This window comes from Pleurodeles waltl, chromosome 11 (genome assembly GCF_031143425.1).
Source record: "Pleurodeles waltl isolate 20211129_DDA chromosome 11, aPleWal1.hap1.20221129, whole genome shotgun sequence".
NCBI lineage: Eukaryota > Metazoa > Chordata > Amphibia > Caudata > Salamandridae > Pleurodeles > Pleurodeles waltl.
In genome coordinates, this window is record NC_090450.1 from 932,457,970 (window position 1) to 932,480,479 (window position 22,510).

At 45.0% G+C, this 22,510-nt stretch overlaps 1 protein-coding gene across 11 annotated transcripts in view; it reads right to left on the reverse strand.

The window, feature by feature from the left end:
• The window catches only part of NCOR2 (nuclear receptor corepressor 2), a 1,084,598-nt gene that overhangs the window by 166,328 nt on the left and 895,760 nt on the right, over positions 1-22,510 (reverse strand). For all 11 annotated transcript variants that reach the window (XM_069215021.1, XM_069215023.1, XM_069215022.1 and 8 more), the window contains 2 exons: positions 6,228-6,332; positions 4,872-4,975 (listed from right to left, as the gene is read on the reverse strand). In XM_069215021.1, coding sequence (XP_069071122.1) covers positions 4,872-4,975; positions 6,228-6,332 — 209 coding nt within the window. The remainder of the gene's footprint in view (positions 1-4,871; positions 4,976-6,227; positions 6,333-22,510) is intronic.

The window sequence follows — 22,510 nt, forward strand, 5'->3', positions numbered from 1 at the left end:
TTAGAGTCACTTCAGCTCAGGACACCTTAGGGGCTGTCCTGACTGGCCAGTGACTCCTCCTTGTTTTTCTCATTGTTTTCTCCGGCCTTGCCGCCAAAAAGTGGGGCCTGGCCGGAGGGGGCGGGCAACTCCACTAGCTGGAGTGTCCTGCTGGGTTGGCACAAAGGAGGTGAGCCTTTGAGGCTCACCGCCAGGTGTGACAATTCCTGCCTGGGGGAGGTGTTAGCATCTCCACCCAGTGCAGGCTTTGTTACTGGCCTCAGAGTGACAAAGGCACTCTCCCCATGGGGCCAGCAACATGTCTCGGTTTGTGGCAGGCTGCTAAAACTAGTCAGCCTACACAGATAGTTGGTTAAGTTTCAGGGGGCACCTCTAAGGTGCCCTCTGGGGTGTATTTTACAATAAAATGTACACTGGCATCAGTGTGCATTTATTGTGCTGAGAAGTTTGATACCAAACTTCCCAGTTTTCAGTGTAGCCATTATGGGGCTGTGGAGTTCGTGTTTGACAAACTCCCAGACCATATACTCTTATGGCTACCCTGCACTTACAATGTCTAAGATTTTGTTTAGACACTGTAGGGGTACCATGCTCATGCACTGGTACCCTCACCTATGGTATAGTGCACCCTGCCTTAGGGCTGTAAGGCCTGCTAGAGGGGTGTCTTACCTATACTGCATAGGCAGTGAGAGGCTGGCATGGCACCCTGAGGGGAGTGCCATGTCGACTTACTCGTTTTGTCCTCACTAGCACACACAAGCTGGCAAGCAGTGTGTCTGTGCTGAGTGAGAGGTCTCCAGGGTGGCATAAGACATGCTGCAGCCCTTAGAGACCTTCCTTGGCATCAGGGCCCTTGGTACTAGAAGTACCAGTTACAAGGGACTTATCTGGATGCCAGGGTCTGCCAATTGTGGATACAAAAGTACAGGTTAGGGAAAGAACACTGGTGCTGGGGCCTGGTTAGCAGGCCTCAGCACACTTTCAATTGTAAACATAGCATCAGCAAAGGCAAAAAGTCAGGGGGCAACCATGCCAAGGAGGCATTTCCTTACAGCCGGCCTCTCTAAATTGGGAAGCCGTTTCGACACCTTTCCGGAGCCACAAAAAAACAGCCCTTCTTCATGCCAAAGCCAGCACCAGCTCTACTGTATAGAACCTACCCCCCTGAATCAAATGAGGAATACAAAAGTGTCAAGAACATATCTGACTTCTCTGGGGGTGTTAGGAGGGGAGGTGAGATCATAAATGCTCATCTCTGAGGCAGGCCTTAGATCTAAACTTCACAGTTCAAGGAGGCCTCTACTGACTGATGTTACAACGGGTCTAACACAACCCAACCAGACATCAGTCAGCGGGACATTCCAAACCCTTATTGTTGGTACCAGCTTCCTTCTCTTGACTTAAAGAGATGATCGGACAACATTGTTTTCAAACATACTGGTGTGTCAAATTCGAGACTATACGCATAATGTTTCATGAAAAATTAGGTTTTAATAATTTGATGGGATGTGGGGATAGATGTATGAAGCCATTTAACAGTTGTGAAGACTGTGCTCGACTGATCACAGGATTTGCACCCGCCAAATAGTTTTTTTGTATGTATTAAACCTATTTTGCAATTTGGTAGCTTACCGAATAGCGAAAAGTGTTTACAAATACATACACTATCACAATTTGGAAGGGTCGTGTTTAGAACATGAAAGGTATTTAGTGCGAAGGCCGGTTTTGCAATCCAACATATTTGTATATAGGTCGACTTGCAAAATCCGAATCAATTTGCAGAAAGTCAGTTCTCATTCTGGCGACCACTTTTGGTAACTCGATTCTTTTTACATCTTGCCCCTAAACAGGAATATAATGTTTGTACTGCTCCATTCACCAGCACGTGGACAATACTTATATTTTAAATAAATTAACTACATAAAGGCACGGTACAGATACCCAACGCACGTATACAATGATCCACATGCTTGAAACAACGTCAATGGATGCTAACAGATACAATTGATGTGACTGAGCCGTGTGCGCATACTACCGCCACCATTCCATGAAATTCCGCAAAAGGTGAATTTAAGAAGATAAAGGAACCTTTCTATGGTACCAAGACGCGTACACTGGGACTGGTTGGCCAATGAACGAGGCAGCATCCCTGGAGCCTTTGCAGGGCTTGTGATCGGCTGCCAGTATAGTGCACAACATTCCCTCCTTCCAAGGCTCATCACCGCCACAATGTGCATGAGGTGAGAAAGGGAGGGAGGTCTCGTTGACTACTCTGGCAGATCGTGGCTCATCCCTGTAGGCTCCATCCCTGGGCTATCCTGAGACTTGTTCCACACGCAGGCAAGGACGCAGCTTTGCCCCTCCAGTGGACACGGTTATGACAGGCGCATCAGATGGCCTAACAGTAGAGGTCTGCCCCCCGGACAACCAAAGGGCAAGGCCAGAAAAGAAGGAGACTGAGGCAGCACGGACAGAGTGAAGCCTGGGCACCAAAAGCCAAAAATATTGCAGCTTCTAGAGCTATATCAATATATTCGGCACAGAATTTTCAGAGTTTGGGTCAGTTTTTTTTTTGTTTTTTTTTCCAAACCTTGTACAGACGCATAGTGAGACCAGCCAAAGCCAGAAGCAGAAAGAGTTCTGTTACCAGATAAATTATCTATCGGGATAAAAACAATGTGATGTTTTCACTCAGGTTCACTTGGCTCCACTTCCCTGTGATGTATGTACTTACTGCAGAAGCGCTTGGACGCCAATCTAGAGATAGATGTGTGCTACATGGATGCTTCCCAGTGCATCACCACTGCGACCCACCGCTGTTCACAACCCACCCTGTAATGTGCCAGGTTATCTTCTCTCTCCTGATCACGCCTGCAGACCGAAGACTCAGCATCCTTTGACAAGCAAGCACTCATCCCATGTGCCCAGGATACTGTGGCAGCCATTACTGTTACTACTGTTGGGGGTGTGGGGGGAGGGGTGCAAATAGACTGCTCTCCTTTTTTTTATTATTTACATAATCTGCAGCAATCACGCTGGCATCCTTTGCTGCTGTTCAAAAGACCCTTTTGGGTGTGTGTATATATACACACACACACAAACACACACACGCACAATTATACACATTTATACACACATATATATATATATGTACAAACAGAAGTAGCATTGCAATTAAATCATTCTATTTATTCTATGCTCAAGAGATAATTACTTGAATCGTGGCCATCTAGTCACTAAAATGCCAGGGGTAGCGGAGTGACACACATCTGAGCCACAGTCACATCGTAGGGTTGGCATCTTGTCCACCGTAAGCCCCTCGACATTTCCCACTGAGGGGCTGGGGAAAGGGCAAGGACTGGCAACGTCAAAAATCAAATCAGCCACTGGAAGCCATGTTTACCCTCTCCTCCTGCTGGTCCCTTCAGGACCCCAAGACCAGGGGCAGCAAAAGCAGTGTCATGTGCGCTGTGGTGCGAGCCATGGCCAGCAGCTTGTCTCCGCGGCTGCTCCAGCTGACTGCCACGATTAGAGTCTCCGAGACGGTGACTAAGTGTCCGAGACATACAGTAACCAGATGGCATGCCTATGCAGGGATGCGATGTGACAGGTACTGAGGTCTGCTACAGCCAAGTCCTTTTATGTCCTGGGCTTGAAAATCCACCAGCACTGCCTTAACAATACTGGTGCCTTCAGAATAAAGGTCTAGTCTATAGAATGTTGTCCCCTACAACACAAGTACTTAAACTCTAGGCGCTAAATAACCCTTTTCACCGCAAAAATGTTTTCCCGGCACAATTGTTCTTCAGTGTTAGCGCAGCCAGAAATTGCAGCCTAATGCGATTTGAGGCCAGTTTTACACAATTACCACTGATCAGACCTCCACTGCGGTGGTAGGCTGCTCAAAGGATGTACCTGCGGTTTAGGATGGAATGACCTACTGCTTTACTCCTGGAGATTGGCTTGGGGCAAAGGCCAAACCATCAGTCCTTATATGCACACACTAGTATAATGTCAGGTGGATTTGCAGAGCGGTGCTTCTCACTCGTGAGGGTATCCAGGCGCTGAAAGGACGAGGAGAACGAAGAGATACAAATGTTCTCGTGATCTTGCCAACAAGAGGTACAAAGGATGGTTGCATAGAGTCGAAATAAGGTCCCCACTTAAATTAGGACAAGACAACGATAGCGTCCCATTCCTCCTACTGCTGATGGGTCTCCAATGACTGGCTTTTCACTCACTAGGTACAATAACCTACTTGAAGTACAGCTGGTTTAAAAGAGTGCTCCTAAGTTACTGCACAGGACACTTAAGAAAAAATGAAGAAGAAAAGCTAAGAAAATAAAAAATATATTTAAAAAGAAGGTAACAGTTACCAAAAAAAGGAAACAATGAATTGAAAAGTCTTTGTTTACCATAATATTTCCTAATTCAGCAGCAGCATTCGGACATCTGCAAGGCGTGACCGTTGGAGGCTTGGGTATCTTATGCTAGAGCACACAGACCCCCCCGCCCCCCCACCTGCTCACCGCCATCGCTAAACTCCCTACCGACCAGGAGGGACCTGCACCCACTCATGGACAGACATCACAGTGACAATGGGATGAGATGGGCAGACCCCAATGAGAGCATTCGGTTTCTTGAAGATAGAGGCTGGTCTACAGTCAGGCTGGCTAAACTTCTAACGTGGTGTAGGCTCCAAGCACAAAGGAATATCAGACTTAAAACACTGTAAACGAATATGCTGCGCCCAACCAAAGAAAGCGAGACAGGGAAGCAGGCGTGCATGCAATAATTGACTTTTAAGCAGAACACAACAGCAAACAAGTTACTTATATGAGCACTGATGGAGGAGTAAAGCAAAAACCTACGTGCGTGATGGACCCTCGATAGGTTATGGGGTTGTCTGGAGGCGCTCGGCTGCTGGGGGTTCCCTTGGTGATGCTCCCACCCGGAGACGGGCTCAGCGACGCTCCTGTGATGGCCAGTAAGAAATCAAACAGTTCCATTAGCTGAAAGAGCCCAGCGCAACAGAGGCATGGAGATTCAACTCAGCGACACACTGCACGTGGCTTCGGTGCTGTTCTCAGGTGCATGTTCAAAGTGACACGCCTTGCATGGAAGCAGGTGGAATTATTATTAGAATGCAGAATATCAATTGGGAACAGAGCATCTCTGGGGATGGTCCAGGACAAGAACAAAGAGGGTGCAGCTGCAGGGAGAACTTCTACACAAGATGCTGGCAGCTCCTGGAGAAGAGAAGCCCAGCCTGGGACTCCAAGGAGTACTCAAGGACATCCAGTCTCTTCAATCTGGAAAAACCCTGCAAGCCCCAACTGGAGGTTCAAGAATGCCCTACACACGACAACACATGATCCACAGGTATACCCTCTGGAGGATTTATCAGAGGGAAAAGATGGCTCGATTAACTTGGGACATGAAAATGCATGGTCTTGCCACCTTTGGCACCTAGAGCAGTGCTTGAAATGGAAAAAAAGAAGTGCAGGTACTCTGTACCTGAGTACCTGCTTGTTTCTGAAAAGCGCCTGTACTCTCCAATTAAAAGCATTACATGTTTCTTGAGAAGTGCAGGTACTCTCCCTCTCAATAATAAAAAAGTGCTGGTACTCTATACCGGACAGTACCAGCCCATTCAAAGCACTGACCTAGAGGGAACTTAGTATCAACTGGCAGCCCTGCATCCGAGAAGGAACCTGCACATCCTAGCCTACTGATCCCACACAGGATTCGTCTACATTTCATTCTCACAGGACCAGGAAGCATTGTTGAAGATTCACATTTGGAGTGAGCCCTCATTTTAGACATCACTACCTATGCAGTGACCAGCACACCCCGTTCATTGCCTCTCATCAGCCATATCTTCTCGTCCAATGGAACAGCGGTAGCAACAGAGTCCATTTTTCACCCAGTGTGTAAATTTAGTACTCTAGGATACCTTATCATGGTGTACGCCCTCCAGAGCCCCCGTTCTTTCCCGGTTACCCTTGATCTCAACAGCTCTATTTCTTTTACGCAGGTACTCCGAGGCTGGCTAAGCTCAGGAGATGCTGTGCAAATTACATTATCAGGTCCTCCTAATAAACAAACATTGAAGCGCCTCGAGGATAAGTGCCAACCAGCTTTCATTGTGGTTTAAGTGTTGATGCATGGAATACTTTTTGCTCATAAATATTTCAAGGCGTAAATCGCATCCGGCCGCCTCTTACCCTTAAAGATGGAGGTCTCCTGGGAGGTATGCATCACCAGGCTTTCGGGATGGTTGACCTGGCTTCTTGGGGAGAGCGGCTCTTGCTTCACTCCAGGGAAAGGCACTGCAAACAGAAAAGAAGAAAACTCTCAACCTTTGCATTCTACACCCCATAAAATGGAAATGTGCACTTTCATTTGTATGTGATTTCCCTGCGGCGCTGACCATGTCCCGCCTGCGGTTTCTTCCTCTGTCGCTGCTTTGCATTGACAGCTGCTGGAGCAGGCAGGACTGGGGCAGAGTAACCCCAAGATTACCTTTAGAGGCTGCTGACTCAGATAATTAGGCAAGCTCGCATGACGCAGCAAACGTCAACCTTGACGTCACACCTGGCATCTGGGTTATGCCAGGAAGGCGACTCTCAGCCAGTCCCGGTTTTACAGCCAACAGCATCAAACGTGCTGGGAAATGTAGTCCTCTACGTCTAATGGCAAAAGTTAAACTTTTAAGCTGCAGCATGCCCGGTGCCCCCTATGCACCTCAAAGACAGCACATCTGCCTCTCTTCGGCTAGCCATTCAGTCACCTGCACGACCAAAGAACTTACATTTCTGTCACCAGTCTTGACAGGAAGTGCTACATTACAAGAGTAATTCAGACAATAAAACTATTGTTTTCAAATACGGCACTCCATATCAACGTGTAGTTGTTTCTACGCACTGTAAATTATTCAGTTTATCGAGCTGAGAAGGATATATGGCTAAGGTGGAATTGCAAGGATTTAAGGTATTCACCTGCATGCCAGAGCAGATGTCAGCAGCGAGCGTGTAAGTATTCGAGAAGCTTGCAGACTGCATCGCCACCTGAAGAGATGGTTCACTAGACTATTATCAAACATAAAGTGAACTTTCTAGGGCAGTCTGAAGGATATGTTCTGTTTCTCATCAGTGTCACCTAACAAGGGCATCCAAATAAGCCAAGGAAGATTCTCTAATGTGCAACAATGGTTCCTTTTAGAATTCGTATTTGTTTTTTTAAATTATAGGACTAGCTAAGAGTCAGGAAGTACTCGGTATCATAAAAGATTTTGTGAATACTGCGTATATGAATTTTTATTTTACCAGAGAAAACATTTAAAAGTCACAAATGCCAAGGGGAATGAAATGGGCAGCGGACACAGGATCTCTAAACGGAAATGACGTTCTACTTGTGGTGCACCACAGTACCTTAGGGATGAGCACAATTTTGTAATCTTTTTCCCAAACTTGAAGAAATATTACTCATAATGTGGACTGCCCGTATCTCCGGTGAAAACGTACACCTGGCATAAAGGAAGTCACACGAGATACCGGAGGACTCTGGTCTGAGCACAAAATGCCTCTCGAGGGAGACATTATCTGCCGAAACTTGGACAAAATTGTGTACTGCAAAATATTCACATACGGGGAAATTTCCTAACTTCTGCCGAAGGTCCATGCTTGGCTGGCTCGGGAAAGCGGTCCCTTCTCTTACTGTAAGTACGTGAAACTCACTCAAGTTGAAAACACCAACCAGGGAAGAGTCAGTGGGGCACTGACTGAGTGGGCTCAGTGTAGATCCCGCAAGAAGGATTATCAATGAGTGGCAAGAAAGTGACAAGTCTTGCACCTTTCAACAAACCTGACTCTGTGCCACAACGATGAAAACCGCAAAGAAAGGAACGCACAGACAAAAAAAAAAAAACATACTGCCAAAGCTAACATACAATGCAACACCGAAAAAATCATACATATCAGGGCGCGTTGTGAGAGAATCACAAATAGGACATTTTTTTTTTTTTTTGATTCACTGCAGCCACGGACCTCGCTATACACAAAGTAGAATGTCCAATGATTGGCCCCTCAAATTAAGCGGAGAATGTGTCTTGTGGCCTGGACCACAAGGGGAAACCTCTGAACAGTGCTGCTGAAAGCTGGCACTAAGAATAAACTAGGGCCCAATAAAAAGATCGGATAGAGAGAGTGACAAGCAAAGGTTATTCACCTGTAACAGTAATTTAAACTTGTATGTTACAGATGTACATGCTTTGAGTGCTGCCACCTAGATGCTGGGGGCTGAAGAGTTTCCTAAGGGTTTGAAAGCATCCCTGTGGGTGGAGACCGGAGTGTCCACAGATCTCTCGCTTCATTGCCCTTATGCTAGGAATCAGTGTTCAAGACTTCTGAGAACTTGTGAGTGATCTGAATCAGACAAGAGCAAGATGGCAACTTGTCAACGCAGGCTCAACTTTACTCCTCCAGGGTAACATGCAGAGGAGTTTGGTCCGTCAATTTCATGCATTCTTCCAACTTTGCGGTTGTCACTGTGGTGGAATACGCAAAAGTGGCGGCCAGCAGAAAAAAACACAACATTTCAATAGCAAACAATTCCCTAAGGGCAGGGGGAATTTGGTGACTGCCAGGGCAAAGCCGAAAGCTCAAGAGAGTGCCCATGGGCTACAGGACAAATATCTAAACTATGTAAACTTGGCAAACGATTTTACACTGTGACGTTCAAGACTTGCTATCTACTTTTTCAGAGTTTTGTCCTATTTCTGTGGTTCTTTATGGTTACATGTGAGAAATATGCGCAATGGAGCCGAAAGGGGAGGAGTCCCTCGATCTTGTGACTCGAAAAAGACTTCTTCGAAGAAAAACAACTTGTAGCACTCCGAGCCCAACACTAGATGGCGGGATATGCACAGCATGTGTATCTGCAGCTACACATGCCATCGAACATATATGGAAAATGTCACTTACCCAGTGTACATCTGTTCGTGGCATTAGTCGCTGCAGATTCACATGCTGTGCACATCCCGCCATCTGGTTTTGGGCTCGGAGTGCTACAAGTTGTTTTTCTTCGAAGAAGTCTTTTTTCGAGTCACAAGACTGAGGGACTCCTCCCATTTCGACTCCATTGCGCATGGGCGTCGACTCCATCTTAGATTGTTTTCCCCGCAGAGGGTGAGGTAGGAGTTGTGTATGCTAGTAATAGTGCCCATGCAATGGAGTGAATACGTATGTACATAATGAAGTTTAAAGTAATATATTTACAAATTTACAAATGTTCAAGATCAACTTCTAAACGGCTACATGCTCTCGGGGAGGCGGGTGGGCGCATGTGAATCTGCAGCGTCGCATGCCACGAACAGATGTACACTGGGTAAGTGAAATTTTCCGTTCGATGGCATGTGTAGCTGCAGATACACATGCTGTGCATAGACTAGTAAGCAGTTATCTCCCCAAAAGCGGTGGTTCAGCCTGTAGGAGTTGAAGTTGTTTGAAATAATGTTCGTAGTACAGCTTGACCTACTGTGGCTTGTTGTGCCGTTAACACATCTACACAGTAGTGTTTGGTAAATGTATGTGGCGTAGACCATGTTGCTGCCTTACATATTTCGGTCATTGGAATATTTCCTAGAAAGGCCATGGTAGCACCTTTCTTTCTGGTTGAGTGTGCCTTTGGTGTAATAGGCAGCTCTCTCTTTGCTTTAAGATAGCAGGTTTGAATACACTTAACTATCCATCTAGCAATGCCTTGTTTAGAAATTGGATTCCCTGTATGAGGTTTTTGGAAAGCAATAAATAGTTGTTTTGTTTTTCGAATTAGTTTTGTTCTGTCAATGTAGTACATTAGTGCTCTTTTGATGTCTAATGTATGCAGTGCTCTTTCAGCTACAGAATCTGGCTGTGCGAAGAACACTGGTAATTCTACTGTTTGATTTAAGTGGAATGGTGAGATCACTTTTGGTAAAAAAAATTGGATTTGTTCGTGGAACTACTTTATGCTTGTGTATTTGAATAAATGGTTCTTGTATGGTAAATGCTTGAATTTCACTCACTCTTCTTAGAGATGTGATGGCAATCAGAAATGCAACTTTCCATGTTAAATATTGCATTTCACAAGAGTGCATGGGCTCAAAAGGTGGACCCATGAGTCGTGCTAAGACAATGTTGAGGTTCCATGAAGGAACTGGTGGTGTTCGTGTTGGTATAATTCTCTTTAGGCCTTCCATAAATGCTTTTATGACTGGTATCCTAAATAATGAAGTTGAGTGCGTAATTTGCAGGTAGGCTGAAATTGCGGTCAGATGTATTTTTATTGAAGAGAAAGCTAGCTTTGACTTTTGCAATTGTAGTAAGTATCCTACTATATCTTTGGCAGATGCGTGTAAGGGTTGAATTTGATTATTATGGGAGTAATAAACAAATCTTTTCCACTTATTTGCATAGCAGTGTCTAGTGGTAGGTTTCCTAGCTTGTCTTATGACCTCCATACATTCTTGTGTGAGGTCTAAGTGTCCGAATTCTAGGATTTCAGGAGCCAAATTGCTAGATTCAGCGATGCTGGATTTGGATGTCTGATCTGTTGTTTGTGTTGTGTTAGCAGATCTGGTCTGTTTGGTAGTTTGACATGAGGTACTACTGAGAGGTCTAGTAGTGTTGTGTACCAAGGTTGTCTTGCCCATGTTGGTGCTATTAGTATGAGTTTGAGTTTGTTTTGACTCAATTTGTTTACTAGATATGGAAGGAGTGGGAGAGGGGGAAAATCGTAAGCAAATATCCCTGACCAGCTCATCCATAACGCATTGCCCTGAGACTGATCTTGTGGGTACCTGGATGCAAAGTTTTGGCATTTTGAGTTTTCTTTTGTTGCAAATAGATCTATTTGTGGTGTTCCCCACATTTGGAAGTAAGTGTTTAGTATTTGGGGGTGAATCTCCCATTCGTGGATCTGTTGGTGATCCCGAGAGAGATTGTCTGCTAACTGGTTCTGAATTCCTGGAATAAATTGTGCTATTAGGCGAATGTGGTTGTGAATCGCCCAATGCCATATTTTCTGTGTAAGGAGACACAACTGTGTTGAGTGTGTGCCTCCCTGTTTGTTTAGGTAATACATTGTTGTCATGTTGTCTGTTTTGACAAGAATGTGTTTGTGTTTTATTATGGGTTGAAATGCTTTGAGCGCTAGAAATACCGCTAACAGTTCTAAGTGATTTATGTGAAACTGTTTTTGCTGTATGTCCCATTGTCCTTGGATGCTGTGTTGATTGAGGTGTGCTCCCCACCCTATCATGGAAGCATCTGTTGTTATTACGTATTGTGGCACTGGGTCTTGGAAAGGCCGTCCTTGGTTTAAATTTATGTTGTTCCACCATTGAAGCGAGGTGTATGTTTGGCGGTCTATCAACACCAGATCTAGAAGCTGACCATGTGCCTGTGACCATTGTGTTGCTAGGCACTGTTGTAAGGGCCGCATGTGCAACCTTGCGTTTGGGACAATGGCTATGCATGAAGACATCATGCCTAGTAGTTTCATCACCAGTTTGACTTGTATCTTTTGATTTGAATACATGGTCCGTATCACATTGTGAAATGTGTGAACTCTTTGTGGACTTGGAGTGGCAATCCCTTTTGCTGTGTTGATTGTTGCTCCTAAGTATTGCTGTGTTTGACACGGCAGAAGGTGTGACTGTGTAGTTGATTGAGAAACCTAGTTTGTGGAGGATTTCTATGACATATTTTGTGTGTTGTGAACACCGTCCTAGCGTGTTGGTTTTGATTAACCAATCGTCTAGGTACGGGAACACATGTATTTTGCTGCCTTCTGATATGTGCAGCTACTACAGCTAGGCATTTTGTAAAAACTCTTGGTGCAGTTGTTATTCCGAATGGCAACACTTTGAATTGGTAATGTATCCCTTGGAATACAAACCTTAGGTACTTTCTGTGTGAAGGATGTATTGGTATATGGAAATATGCATCCTTTAGGTCTAGTGCTGTCATGTAGTCTTGTTGTTTGAGCAGTGGGATTACGTCTTGTAATGTAACCATGTGAAAGTGATCTGATTTGATGTAGGTATTCAATGTTCTGAGATCTAGTATATGTCTCAGACTCTTGTCTTTTTTGGGTATCAGAAAGTACAGGGAGTAAACTCCTGTGTTTATTTGTTGTTTTGGTACTAACTCTATTGCTTCTTTTTGTAGCAATGCCTGAACTTCTAGTCCTAGAAGATCTATATGTTGTTTTGACATATTGTGTGTTTTCGGTGGGATGTTTGGAGGGAATTTGAGAAATTCTATGCAATAACCATGCTGGATAATTGATAAGACCCAAGTGTCTGTTGTTATTTCCTCCCAATGTTTGTAAAACTTGGTTAGTCTCCCCCCCCACAGGTGTTATGTGTTGGGGATTTGTGACCTTGAAGTCACTGCTTGTTTGGAGGAGTTTTGGGACTTTGGAACTTTCCTCTATTCCTTTGAAATTGTCCCCCTTTATATTGTCCCCGAAAAACTCCCCGCTGATACTGGCTCTGGTAAGTGGGCTTTGCTTGTGAGGTTGTGGCTTCTGTGGTTTGCCCTCGAAACCCCCCTCGAAATTGTGTCTTTCGAAATGTGCCTCTGCTCTGTGGGGAGTAGAGTGCGCCCATGGCTTTGGCCGTGTCAGTGTCTTTCTTAAGTTTTTCGATCGCAGTGTCCACCTCTGGCCCAAACAACTGCTGTTCGTTGAATGGCATATTCAGCTCAGCTTGCTGTATCTCTGGTTTAAATCCTGATGTACGCAGCCATGCATGTCTCCTTATTGTTACTGCTGTGTTGACAGTTCTAGCAGCTGTGTCTGCAGCATCCATTGCTGACCGTATCTGATTATTGGAGATACCCTGTCCTTCTTCTACTACTTGCTGCGCTCTTTTTTGGAATTCCTTGGGTAAATGTTCAATAAGTTGTTGCATCTCATCCCAATGGGCCCTATCATATCTGGCCAGCAAAGCTTGCGAATTTGCGATACGCCACTGGTTTGCTGCCTGTGCCGCCACCCTTTTGCCTGCAGCATCGAATTTTTGACTTTCTTCATCTAGAGGTGGTGCATCTCCTGAAGTATGAGAGTTGGCTCTTTTGCGCGCTGCTCCCACTACAACAGAGTCTGGTGTTAGCTGTTGTGTAATGTACACTGGGTCTGTTGGTGGCGGTTTATATTTTCTATCTACTCTTGGAGTAATGGCTCTCCCTTTAACAGGCTCCTCAAACACTTGTTTGGAGTGTTTTAGCATTCCGGGTAGCATAGGAAGACTCCGATATTGGCTGTGTGTGGACGACAGTGTATTAAAAAGAAAGTCGTCTTCAATGGGCTCTGAATGAAGGCTGACATTATGAAATGCAGCAGCTCTTGATACCACCTGTGCGTAGCCTGTACTATCCTCTGGTGGCGATGGTTTAGTTGGATAGCATTCTGGACTATTATCTGACACTGGTGCGTCATAAAGGTCCCATGCGTCAGGGTCGTCTTGAGTCATTCCTGTATGAGTTGGGGATTGCATCATTGGTGGAGTGGCTACCGGTGATGGTTGCGGAGAGTGATGTGGGGATGGTGGCGGTGTTACTTGTTTAGCCACCTTTGCGTGTGGCTGCTTGTCTTTGTCTTGGAAGGCAAGCTTGCGTTTCATTTTGACTGGAGGAAGAGTGCTGATCTTCCCTGTATCTTTTTTAATAAAGAGCCGTCTTTGTGTGTGATCTGGCTCTATTGTCTGTAATTCCTGTCCAAATCTATGTGTCTTCATTTGTGTGGACAGTCCTTGTTCCTCAGTGTAGGAACTTGTTTTCGGTTCCGAGGCTGGATATTTTGGTACCGAAACCTTTTCGGCTGCTCTTTTCGGCTCCGACAAAAACTTTTTTACTTTCGGCGTCGTGCTCTCTCGGTGCCGACCCGTTTCGGTGCCGCTGTCTCGGTGCCGAATTTTCTCTGAGCCACTATCTCGGGCCCGAGATTGCTGTGTGCCGGTAACTCGACCGGAGTCGGATGACTTCGACACCAGCTCGCCCTTTTTCGGTGCCGATGAACGGTCACCTACTTTTCGGGTTAAGCCATGGCCTGTTGGCGGTGGCGTCCCCTGGGCTTTTGCGCTTTTCTCGTGAGTTCTTGCTTTCGACGTCTTACTCACGGTTTTCGGCGTTTCCTCAGGATCGATCTCCTCAGAGTCCGACTCCTGGGTGGAGAATGTTTCTTCCTCCTCCTCGAAACGCTCTTGTCCTGTCGGCGCCGACGCCATTTGCAGTCTTCTTGCTCTTCGGTCCCTGAGTGTCTTCCTGGACCGAAACGCTCGACAGGCCTCACAAGTATCCTCTTTGTGTTCTGGTGACAAACACAAGTTACAGACCAGATGTTGATCTGTATATGGATACTTGTTATGGCATTTTGGACAGAAGCGGAATGGGGTCCGTTCCATCAGCCTTGAAGAGACACGTGGCCGGGCCGACCAGGCCCGACGGGGATGGAAGAAAACCCCGAAGGGCCACCGGAGCTCTTCTTAATTCGGTGTCGATCTGTTGTAACTAACCCGATACCGAACGCAAACAATACCGACGATTTTTCCGAGATTCTAACTAACTTTCCGACCCGAAACACGGAGCGAAAAGGAACACGTCCGAACCCGATGGCGGAAAAAAAACAATCTAAGATGGAGTCGACGCCCATGCGCAATGGAGTCAAAATGGGAGGAGTCCCTCGGTCTCGTGACTCGAAAAAAGACTTCTTCGAAGAAAAACAACTTGTAACACTCCGAGCCCAACACCAGATGGCGGGATGTGCACAGCATGTGTATCTGCAGCTACACATGCCATCAAACATATATATATATATATATCACCCCAAATAAACACCTAAATAAAATATATGTGTTTGAGCTCAGTCTCCTTGCCTCGTCTGCTAAGAGCCTCATTCCATGGTTGTTCCAGTCAAAGCAGTTTTATCGAAGTAGTAAGGTGTTGAAAATAACCTGGTGCTGGTCATCACTCATGAGGATAAAAGTCCACCGTGAACTGAGACAACTGCCTGCATGGGGTAAGGAGTTTGACGGGTCCCTTGGACTTATCGAAAGTCGACAGAACGGCCACTGACCGGTCAGGTAGAGGTCTGGCACAACCTGTAAGGTAGTCAGGCCAAGCTCAATATTATTGCTTCAATGTTCCTGTGGCAGAGGGTTTATGCACTTACTAAGTAAACCCACACCTCCTATCAAATTCAACTTTTCACTTTTTTAAACAAAATAAGAACACTGACCTTGTTGCACTCCTGATCATTACAGCATTATTGATTTGAAGTGTTCTGCTTTTGACGTTTAGTCAGAAGAAACAGCGCTTAGAAGCAGCATCATGTATTAAAGAGAACATCTTTTGGGTGAGGACTGGGATGGGAAATGCCATTGTGACTGTCCACATTTGTTTTTCCCCCCCATTGAGGCATCGGATGGTAAAAGAAATGTGACCATAATCGCCTACTTTCTGTAGCTGAGTGCCAGAACTGGTGTTGGACCAAGTCGTCTCCCTTAAAATGAAGTGGATCCTCCCCATGGGGAGTAATCTCACCCTTCTGGGAGTTACAGCGTGCCCTCCGTGTCTTCACATGCCTCCGAAATCTATTTATTTGTAGGCAATCTTCTTCGCCGCCTCAGTGGTTTGAGATGCACATACTGGCGGCTGCAGTAAACACAGCTTTGGGTGAGGTCCCAAGATGCTTTGAGGTTCTTTAACAGGAATAAAAGCTCTGGGTCATTTAGGTTCAAGTTCCTATTTCCTCTTTAGAAAGATCACAAACTACAATGCAGGTTTACACCAAACCACAAAAGGAAGGTAACTTTTACCAAACCCTTCCTTCCTGCCAAGTGTGATGTTATTTCGTCCACTGTGTTGTTGAGCAAAACTATCCCTGTACTTAAAGGAAGAAAGTTCCGCTTTCGAGTCCACCTCCCTACAAAAACGTTGATCCCTTCATGGTTAATCGCTACGAAATTTGACGAAAAATTCATTCAGAGCAAGGCAAAAGCATACTTTTGAAAATTTCATGTAGACTTGTCAAAGTGGACCAAAGTTTTAAGAAAGTTTTTCCTATGTAAGTTCAACTTAACCGTAACTGCAAAGTATAGGACGGCAATTACTCCTGCACGTGTGGGTATGTAGACGTACTCATGTGCGTATACATGTTTCTACCCTAAATGACAAACAGATATACCAGTAAACTTATTGGGGTCAGGTACAATGTGTGTGTTTTGGTCTTCACTCACAGATATAACTTTGAAAAACAAGCATCGACAATGCCAATAGGTCTGGTTTTAAAAGAATGTTGTATGGTAATGTGAAGCATTACAAGTAGCAAGCATGAGAAAGGATATGTATTTGGGTGGAAGCAAAGAACTAAATAATAATACTGTCAAAGGTTGAAAGGTCAGGTGACAGTTGCATTGTCAAACTAGGCCTAAAACCCCATGTAGGTTAGCCACTGTCCTTCTCCTGTCAGCGCTACAGTCAGGAAAAAAAAAACACCTATAATTAGCTAGACATCTAATAACCGGATTTACATATTGGTGATAAACATACTCAGAGTATCCTTACTGTGAATATATAGGTGCGCACTGCAAATTTATATGTGGGCGGACCATAGTCTAACAAAAGCAGAGACTACTCCGTCTCCGCAATGCACAAACTTCTCCAACAAAGTAAGAGCTATCAGAGAAATGGCTATATGCCTGTATGCCCAATTTAGATGGGCGGATATGCAACTGTTTTTAGGTCGAGCCTAGACTGCGCGCAAGTGCTGTCCGCAAGGCACGCTGAGCTCAATCTATGGGCCTTTAACCACGTCCACCATTGTCATTTGTTCTTTGCTGTGCTCGTCTTAAATGCTTCCTTTTTTATTGCTGCATTTGTCTAAATGTCCCCATTTCTGTGTGCTTAATTCCCTCCCAGGTGATTTCACTGAGAACATTATTGCCCCTCCTCCGGTATGGTTTGGATTTTCACCAATATGCTCCTGTAGAAGGATTAGAGGTGTGCAGCCGCCATTTTATAGGTTGACAAGTGACGTGCTCTAACAGCATTTTCTGAAAGCAGACAAACAGCTGAAGTGTTAAAACAAAATTACTGAATTAAAACTTCGTGTTAAAATGACAACTTTAAATTAATAGACAACAGTGTTAGCACTGTAGGGTTATCATTATATGTCAAGCAAGAGTATATGCATTTTTTCAAATAGGAGTACATTTAAATTATGACGTGTTTCTAATTCAATCGCGTTTTTTGCTTTTCATACTTGTGAAATTCTGTGCTTAACATATTAAAAATATGAGTGACACATTGATGCGAGGGAAAGAGCACACAGGGGCTGCACATGCGCACATTGACGTTTTCAGCCATCTCCTCTGATAAGGGCCTAGTGCTCGGTGTCAGCGCATGCGTACAGTGACATTTTCGGCCATCTCCTTTGAAAGGGCCCATGCGCTTGGTATCAGCGTATAGCATACAGTGACGTTATCGGCTGTCTCCACGCTCGGGGTTCAGCGCACGTGCACAGTGACATTTTCCGACGGAACCACTGAAAACAAGCATTGGCATAGTCAATAGGTCTTGTCTTCGGAACCTTATAAGCATGGGTAAACACTTAACCATGTGTCCATGTGCTGCATGGTTAAACACTTATAAGGTCCCAAAGGCGAGACTTATTGGCTATGTCAGTGCTTGTTTACCACCTGTCACTCCCATGAAGGGAGTTTTGTTTTTCTAGTTTTTTTTTTTTTTTATTAAGAAAAATAAAAAGAGAAAAGCCCACTTCAAATCTTCTTTTTGAAAATAAATCAGTCATGTTTACGGAGTCATCAATCAAACATCATAAAGCATTGACACGATCCACCAGACTAGTGCTTTAAATGGGCCGGTACTGTCCGGTACTGAGTACCAGCACTTTTTTTTATTTTGAGAGGGAGAGTACCTGCTCTTCTCAAGAAAAACCAAATACTCGTCATTAAAGAATACCGTCACTTCTCACAAACAAGCAGGTACAGAGTACCTGCACTGCTATTTTTACATTTCAAGCACTGCACCAGACCATTTAAAAAGGCACAATCGAGGTTTTAATTGGAGCCTTTCTGAATAGTTAAGGCTAGAAAACACCAAAATACATCTATAAGTAATTGCTCAGAAAGTGAGGACCTCTTATGCACTGCTGCAAGCCCTGAACATGTCACTTCCAATTATGTCGATATTATATATGTACTGGTTTTCCCTCAAACAACGGATTTCTGAAGCTTAAACAGTCTGCCCTGCCTTCCATTTCGTCCAAAACGTGAGGCACAGAAGCCCTTGGCAGTCCTCCCTCCTACTGCACTCAATTACTGGCTTTTGCTTTTTGGTGTCACATATTCCTTAAATTTTCAGCATGGAATTAATAGAATATAATCACCCCGAAATTGTTCGGAATGGAATACAAGTCCACTCACAAAAGGATCATGGAAGGTCAAGAAGCCATTTCCATCTAGTTTCCCAAGAAACCCCTCTCACGCGCTGTTGTGCTGAACTTTGGTTTGCTGAAGCCTCTGGGTTCAAGCGCACGGCGCGCTCCGGGCTCTCTGCAACCCTGGTAAACATTGACAGTGTCTGCTTGGCACCAGTTCTTGTTTCTTTGGGCTCCCGTCCACTTCCGCGTGCCAGCACTCCTGACCCTGGGCGGCCGACTTCAATCAGACACCACAGCAATAAACAAGCCCTGTCAAAGCCTCTTATTATGACAAAATATAGGGAAAGGTTGCCCTGACCTATTTTTGTCATACTTTGCACCTCGGAGAAGACTGCTCACAGTTGTTTTTGCCTGTTTACTCTTTTCCTGTTACTTTTGCGCTAGCCAAGTTCGGCTACTCTCTCTCTCTTGTGGATTATTTGGTCTTGCTTTGTCTCACCACAGTTTGTATTTTACTCTTCGTTAAAGCTCAACCATGTCCTCCAGGCCTTTTGTTTTTCTGCGACTATCCCTCATGATCCAACCTTCCTACTCCAAACCTCTCCCTGGCCACTCCAATAAAACAGTGACCTGAGCATCAGAGCAACTCCCGGCACCATGCCACAAACACTTTAAAGAAAGTGCTTGGTGCCTTACTACCATGTCATTTTACTCAGGTTACGTGACCATGTAAAACATATCTGTCCAATTTAGGACAGAATTCAGCTCCGCTGTATGTAAATATATCTTAGACGGATACCCTGAAAATCTGGCATGGATCCGACTGCCCGGATCTACACTGGAGATGCCGGATGTAAAGGATTATCTTTATCCATTATATAAACAGGTCCAACCCAATGGTGGAGGGAAAAATAATCTAAGGTGGAGTCTCTGTAATGGCGAGCTGAGTTTCTGGGGACGTAATCACCAGCCAATAGAGGCACAAACCACAGATTTCGAAGAAAATCAAACTGCAGTATTCCAAACCCAAAACTAGATGGCAGCAGAGAGAGAACAGCATGTTTCTACACCACCACATGCTGCAAACAGATTCATCTTTTTTGATTGTGAAAATTGACATGGCTCTGGTATAGTCGACAACCGTTGAACCCACCTGCTTTAAACACAAAGCTTCTATGACCATCCCCCGCCAGCCCCCCTGTGTCGTAACTTAGTTTATCTGCCACCACATTAGTTCATGTGACTTAGCACATCCAACCATCCGTAAATGTGCCTTCACCATCTCTCGACCCATGTCAGGCCCCAGTACCTTGCCCTAGGGCCGTTTTTTAGGGTCGAGCCTGCAAGTGCATGCGTCTCGCTTGCAAGACTGTTGTGTTCAGTAAAGGGCTTGGAGCCTGCCTGCCGCTCACCATTTGTTGGTCTGCATGGCACTCTTCTTTGCAGCCTCGTAATTCGTGAAGGCACGCCTGGCATCATTTCCGTTTCTCTGTGTGGAGCAGGGATCAAGCACTAATTGATTCAGCTTAATTACGGCCCATCCGCTGCTCCCGACGTGATTGAGGTACTATTTGTTCTTTTTAACTTTTAGTGTCCTGCAAACAGAAGGCTTGTGACTGGCAAAAACGTCCCAGCAGGACAAACAAAATTGCAAAGTTTTATCTTTTAAAGCTAGCTTTCTTTTATTTTGCTATGTTGTCTTTTCTCAGTTTCCACTCATGTTTTCTTTTCTTTTTGCTCATGGGCGCTGTTGTCAAAAGATGACAATTAACTTGTTCTAAATATGTGAGACCTATTGCACTGCAAATGCCTGTTTCTGTAAGTACTGGCATTTGTCGTTTGTTTTACCCCCATTTTAAAGGCAACCAAAAAATACCAGCTCCTTCGACTTCTGCACTCGACTTTCAATGGAAAAGACACTATGTGTTGCTCGAAACACAACTCTGCCTCACTAAAATACAATTAACTATGTTTCAGCTGCCTCTTCCTCGATTTACCTCAGACTTTTCTGTAATCAATTACACCCTGGTTCTCATCTCACTCTGGTTACATTATTGATTTAAATCAGTTGCAGCTGTACGTCATTTCCTGTAAATTATTTGCAAAAGCGTTTTCAACCTGGAAGTGCAGACAGCATTTAGACGTGAGTAAAATTATAAAAGTATGTATAAGTTGTACACTGGTCAGTCCCATATGTATGTGTGCATGGGGTGTTCGAGGGCATCACTGGACAAGTGGCCGGGTCAAGACAAATCAAAATAAGGAAACGCAAAATAAGAACTATTAAGTTATTCGCCAAACCTTAGACATTACATGGTTTTGTGTTGCAGTGGAAACTGAGCATTTTAAGGTGTTATTTGTGATAAGCGCATTTACCTTAATTACCTCATTACTCGTGAACTGAATTCGCATTTACCTTAATTACCTCATTACTCGTGAACTTAATTCACATCCTTAGAAGACCGCACCATTAGCAATGTGTGCACTACGCCTAATTGGGATTCAGAAAATATGTGTAAATTACCCAGATTTGGGAATAACATTTTCTACCAGATGTCCCGCACCCGCCAAAGACTAAGGGCCTCATTACGAGTTTGGCGGTCTTAAGACCGCCAAACTCACAGTGGCGTAACTCCTGGCAGTCCGACCGCCACATTACAACGCTGGCGATCAGACCGCCGCCACAACCAGGATCACAGATCCTGACAGGGTGGCGGTGGTCAGAGTTGTGGTAAGCCACAGCAGTGCCCATGGCAGCACTGCTGTGCTGATCACAAGTACACTTTCTGCCAGCCTTTCCATAGCGGTTTCACCGCCATGGAAAGGCTGGTGGAAAGCCAGTGCTGGGGCCCCTGCACTGCCCATGCCATAGGCCCCCCTGCCAGCACCCTGCAGATAGTGCACATTACAAAGGTGCTGTTGTGCGACGGTATTGGCATCGTCTCCCTTAAGGTAGCAGAGGCCAATGCCGTTGCACTGTTTCCGCCGAGCTGACCGGCAGAAATGCCGTAAGATGATGTTTCCGCTGGGCTGACCGGCGAAAACGTCGTAATATGACGGGGGTGAGGCCGCTAGTATGACGGCAGCCTCACCCCGCTTGTTTGGCGGTCTGACAGTTGGACATTCAAACTCATAATGAGCCCCTAAATAATTCCCTTTAACTGAGAATAAAATAGTGAAGTCAAGAAAAAGCAAAAAAGGAAGAGAAAAATTGGAAAACAGTGAAAGTGAGACGCATCACTGTAAAGTGGCCTGCAAGAGTGACAAGAAGAGAAGGGTAGTGTCAGGTGGTGGAGGAAAGAGGTAGAATGAAAACTATGCATCTTTGGTGTTGGGCGACCACCTCACATGGCAGCGGCAGACTGTTAAACTTAGGACACTTCTTTTTAAACAAGTTAAGCAGATTTGCTCACCCCTCTCCTGCTGAATCATGCAGTGCAGCCAAAACTACTTGCTCCCTCATCATACACTCCAATCGGGGGTTTGGCAGGTATTTGGCTTCAGTTACACTATCCAAGCCCAATCTGTTCACATTCTCGCCTCAATTTGACCTCATCTGGAATCTGCCCTGGCTACCCGATCTCTCACTGCCTTACGCTCATACCAACTGGGGCCATTACAAGATGTGCTTTCTCATTTTCACTTTCCCTCTTGGTCAGATTTCTGTACCAAATTGAAACACATTAATCTGTTCACCTACTCCACAATTTACCCCTCCTGAGTTTTTCTGTCTTCTTTTATTTTTTTTAAGGAATTTGATATAGCCAGGACTGGAACTTGTCTGCAGGCTGGAAAGGTCTCCAAGATGGCTAATAGGGAACAACATTTATCCTCTAAAGTCCTGATGCACAAACATTTTGCTGTGACTCACAATTGTATTGCTCCTAGCTTACTCCTGGAATCCACGGGATAACCGAGGTAAGTATCGCCATACACCAAAAAGGGGCCATGGAGAAAGTGTGAAAAAGTGACCTTTAGTGATATAATGAGTGCCACATTCACCTAAAGAAGTGAGATGAAGCCGGAGAGTCCGATTCACAAGGATTCACCAATGATGTACACT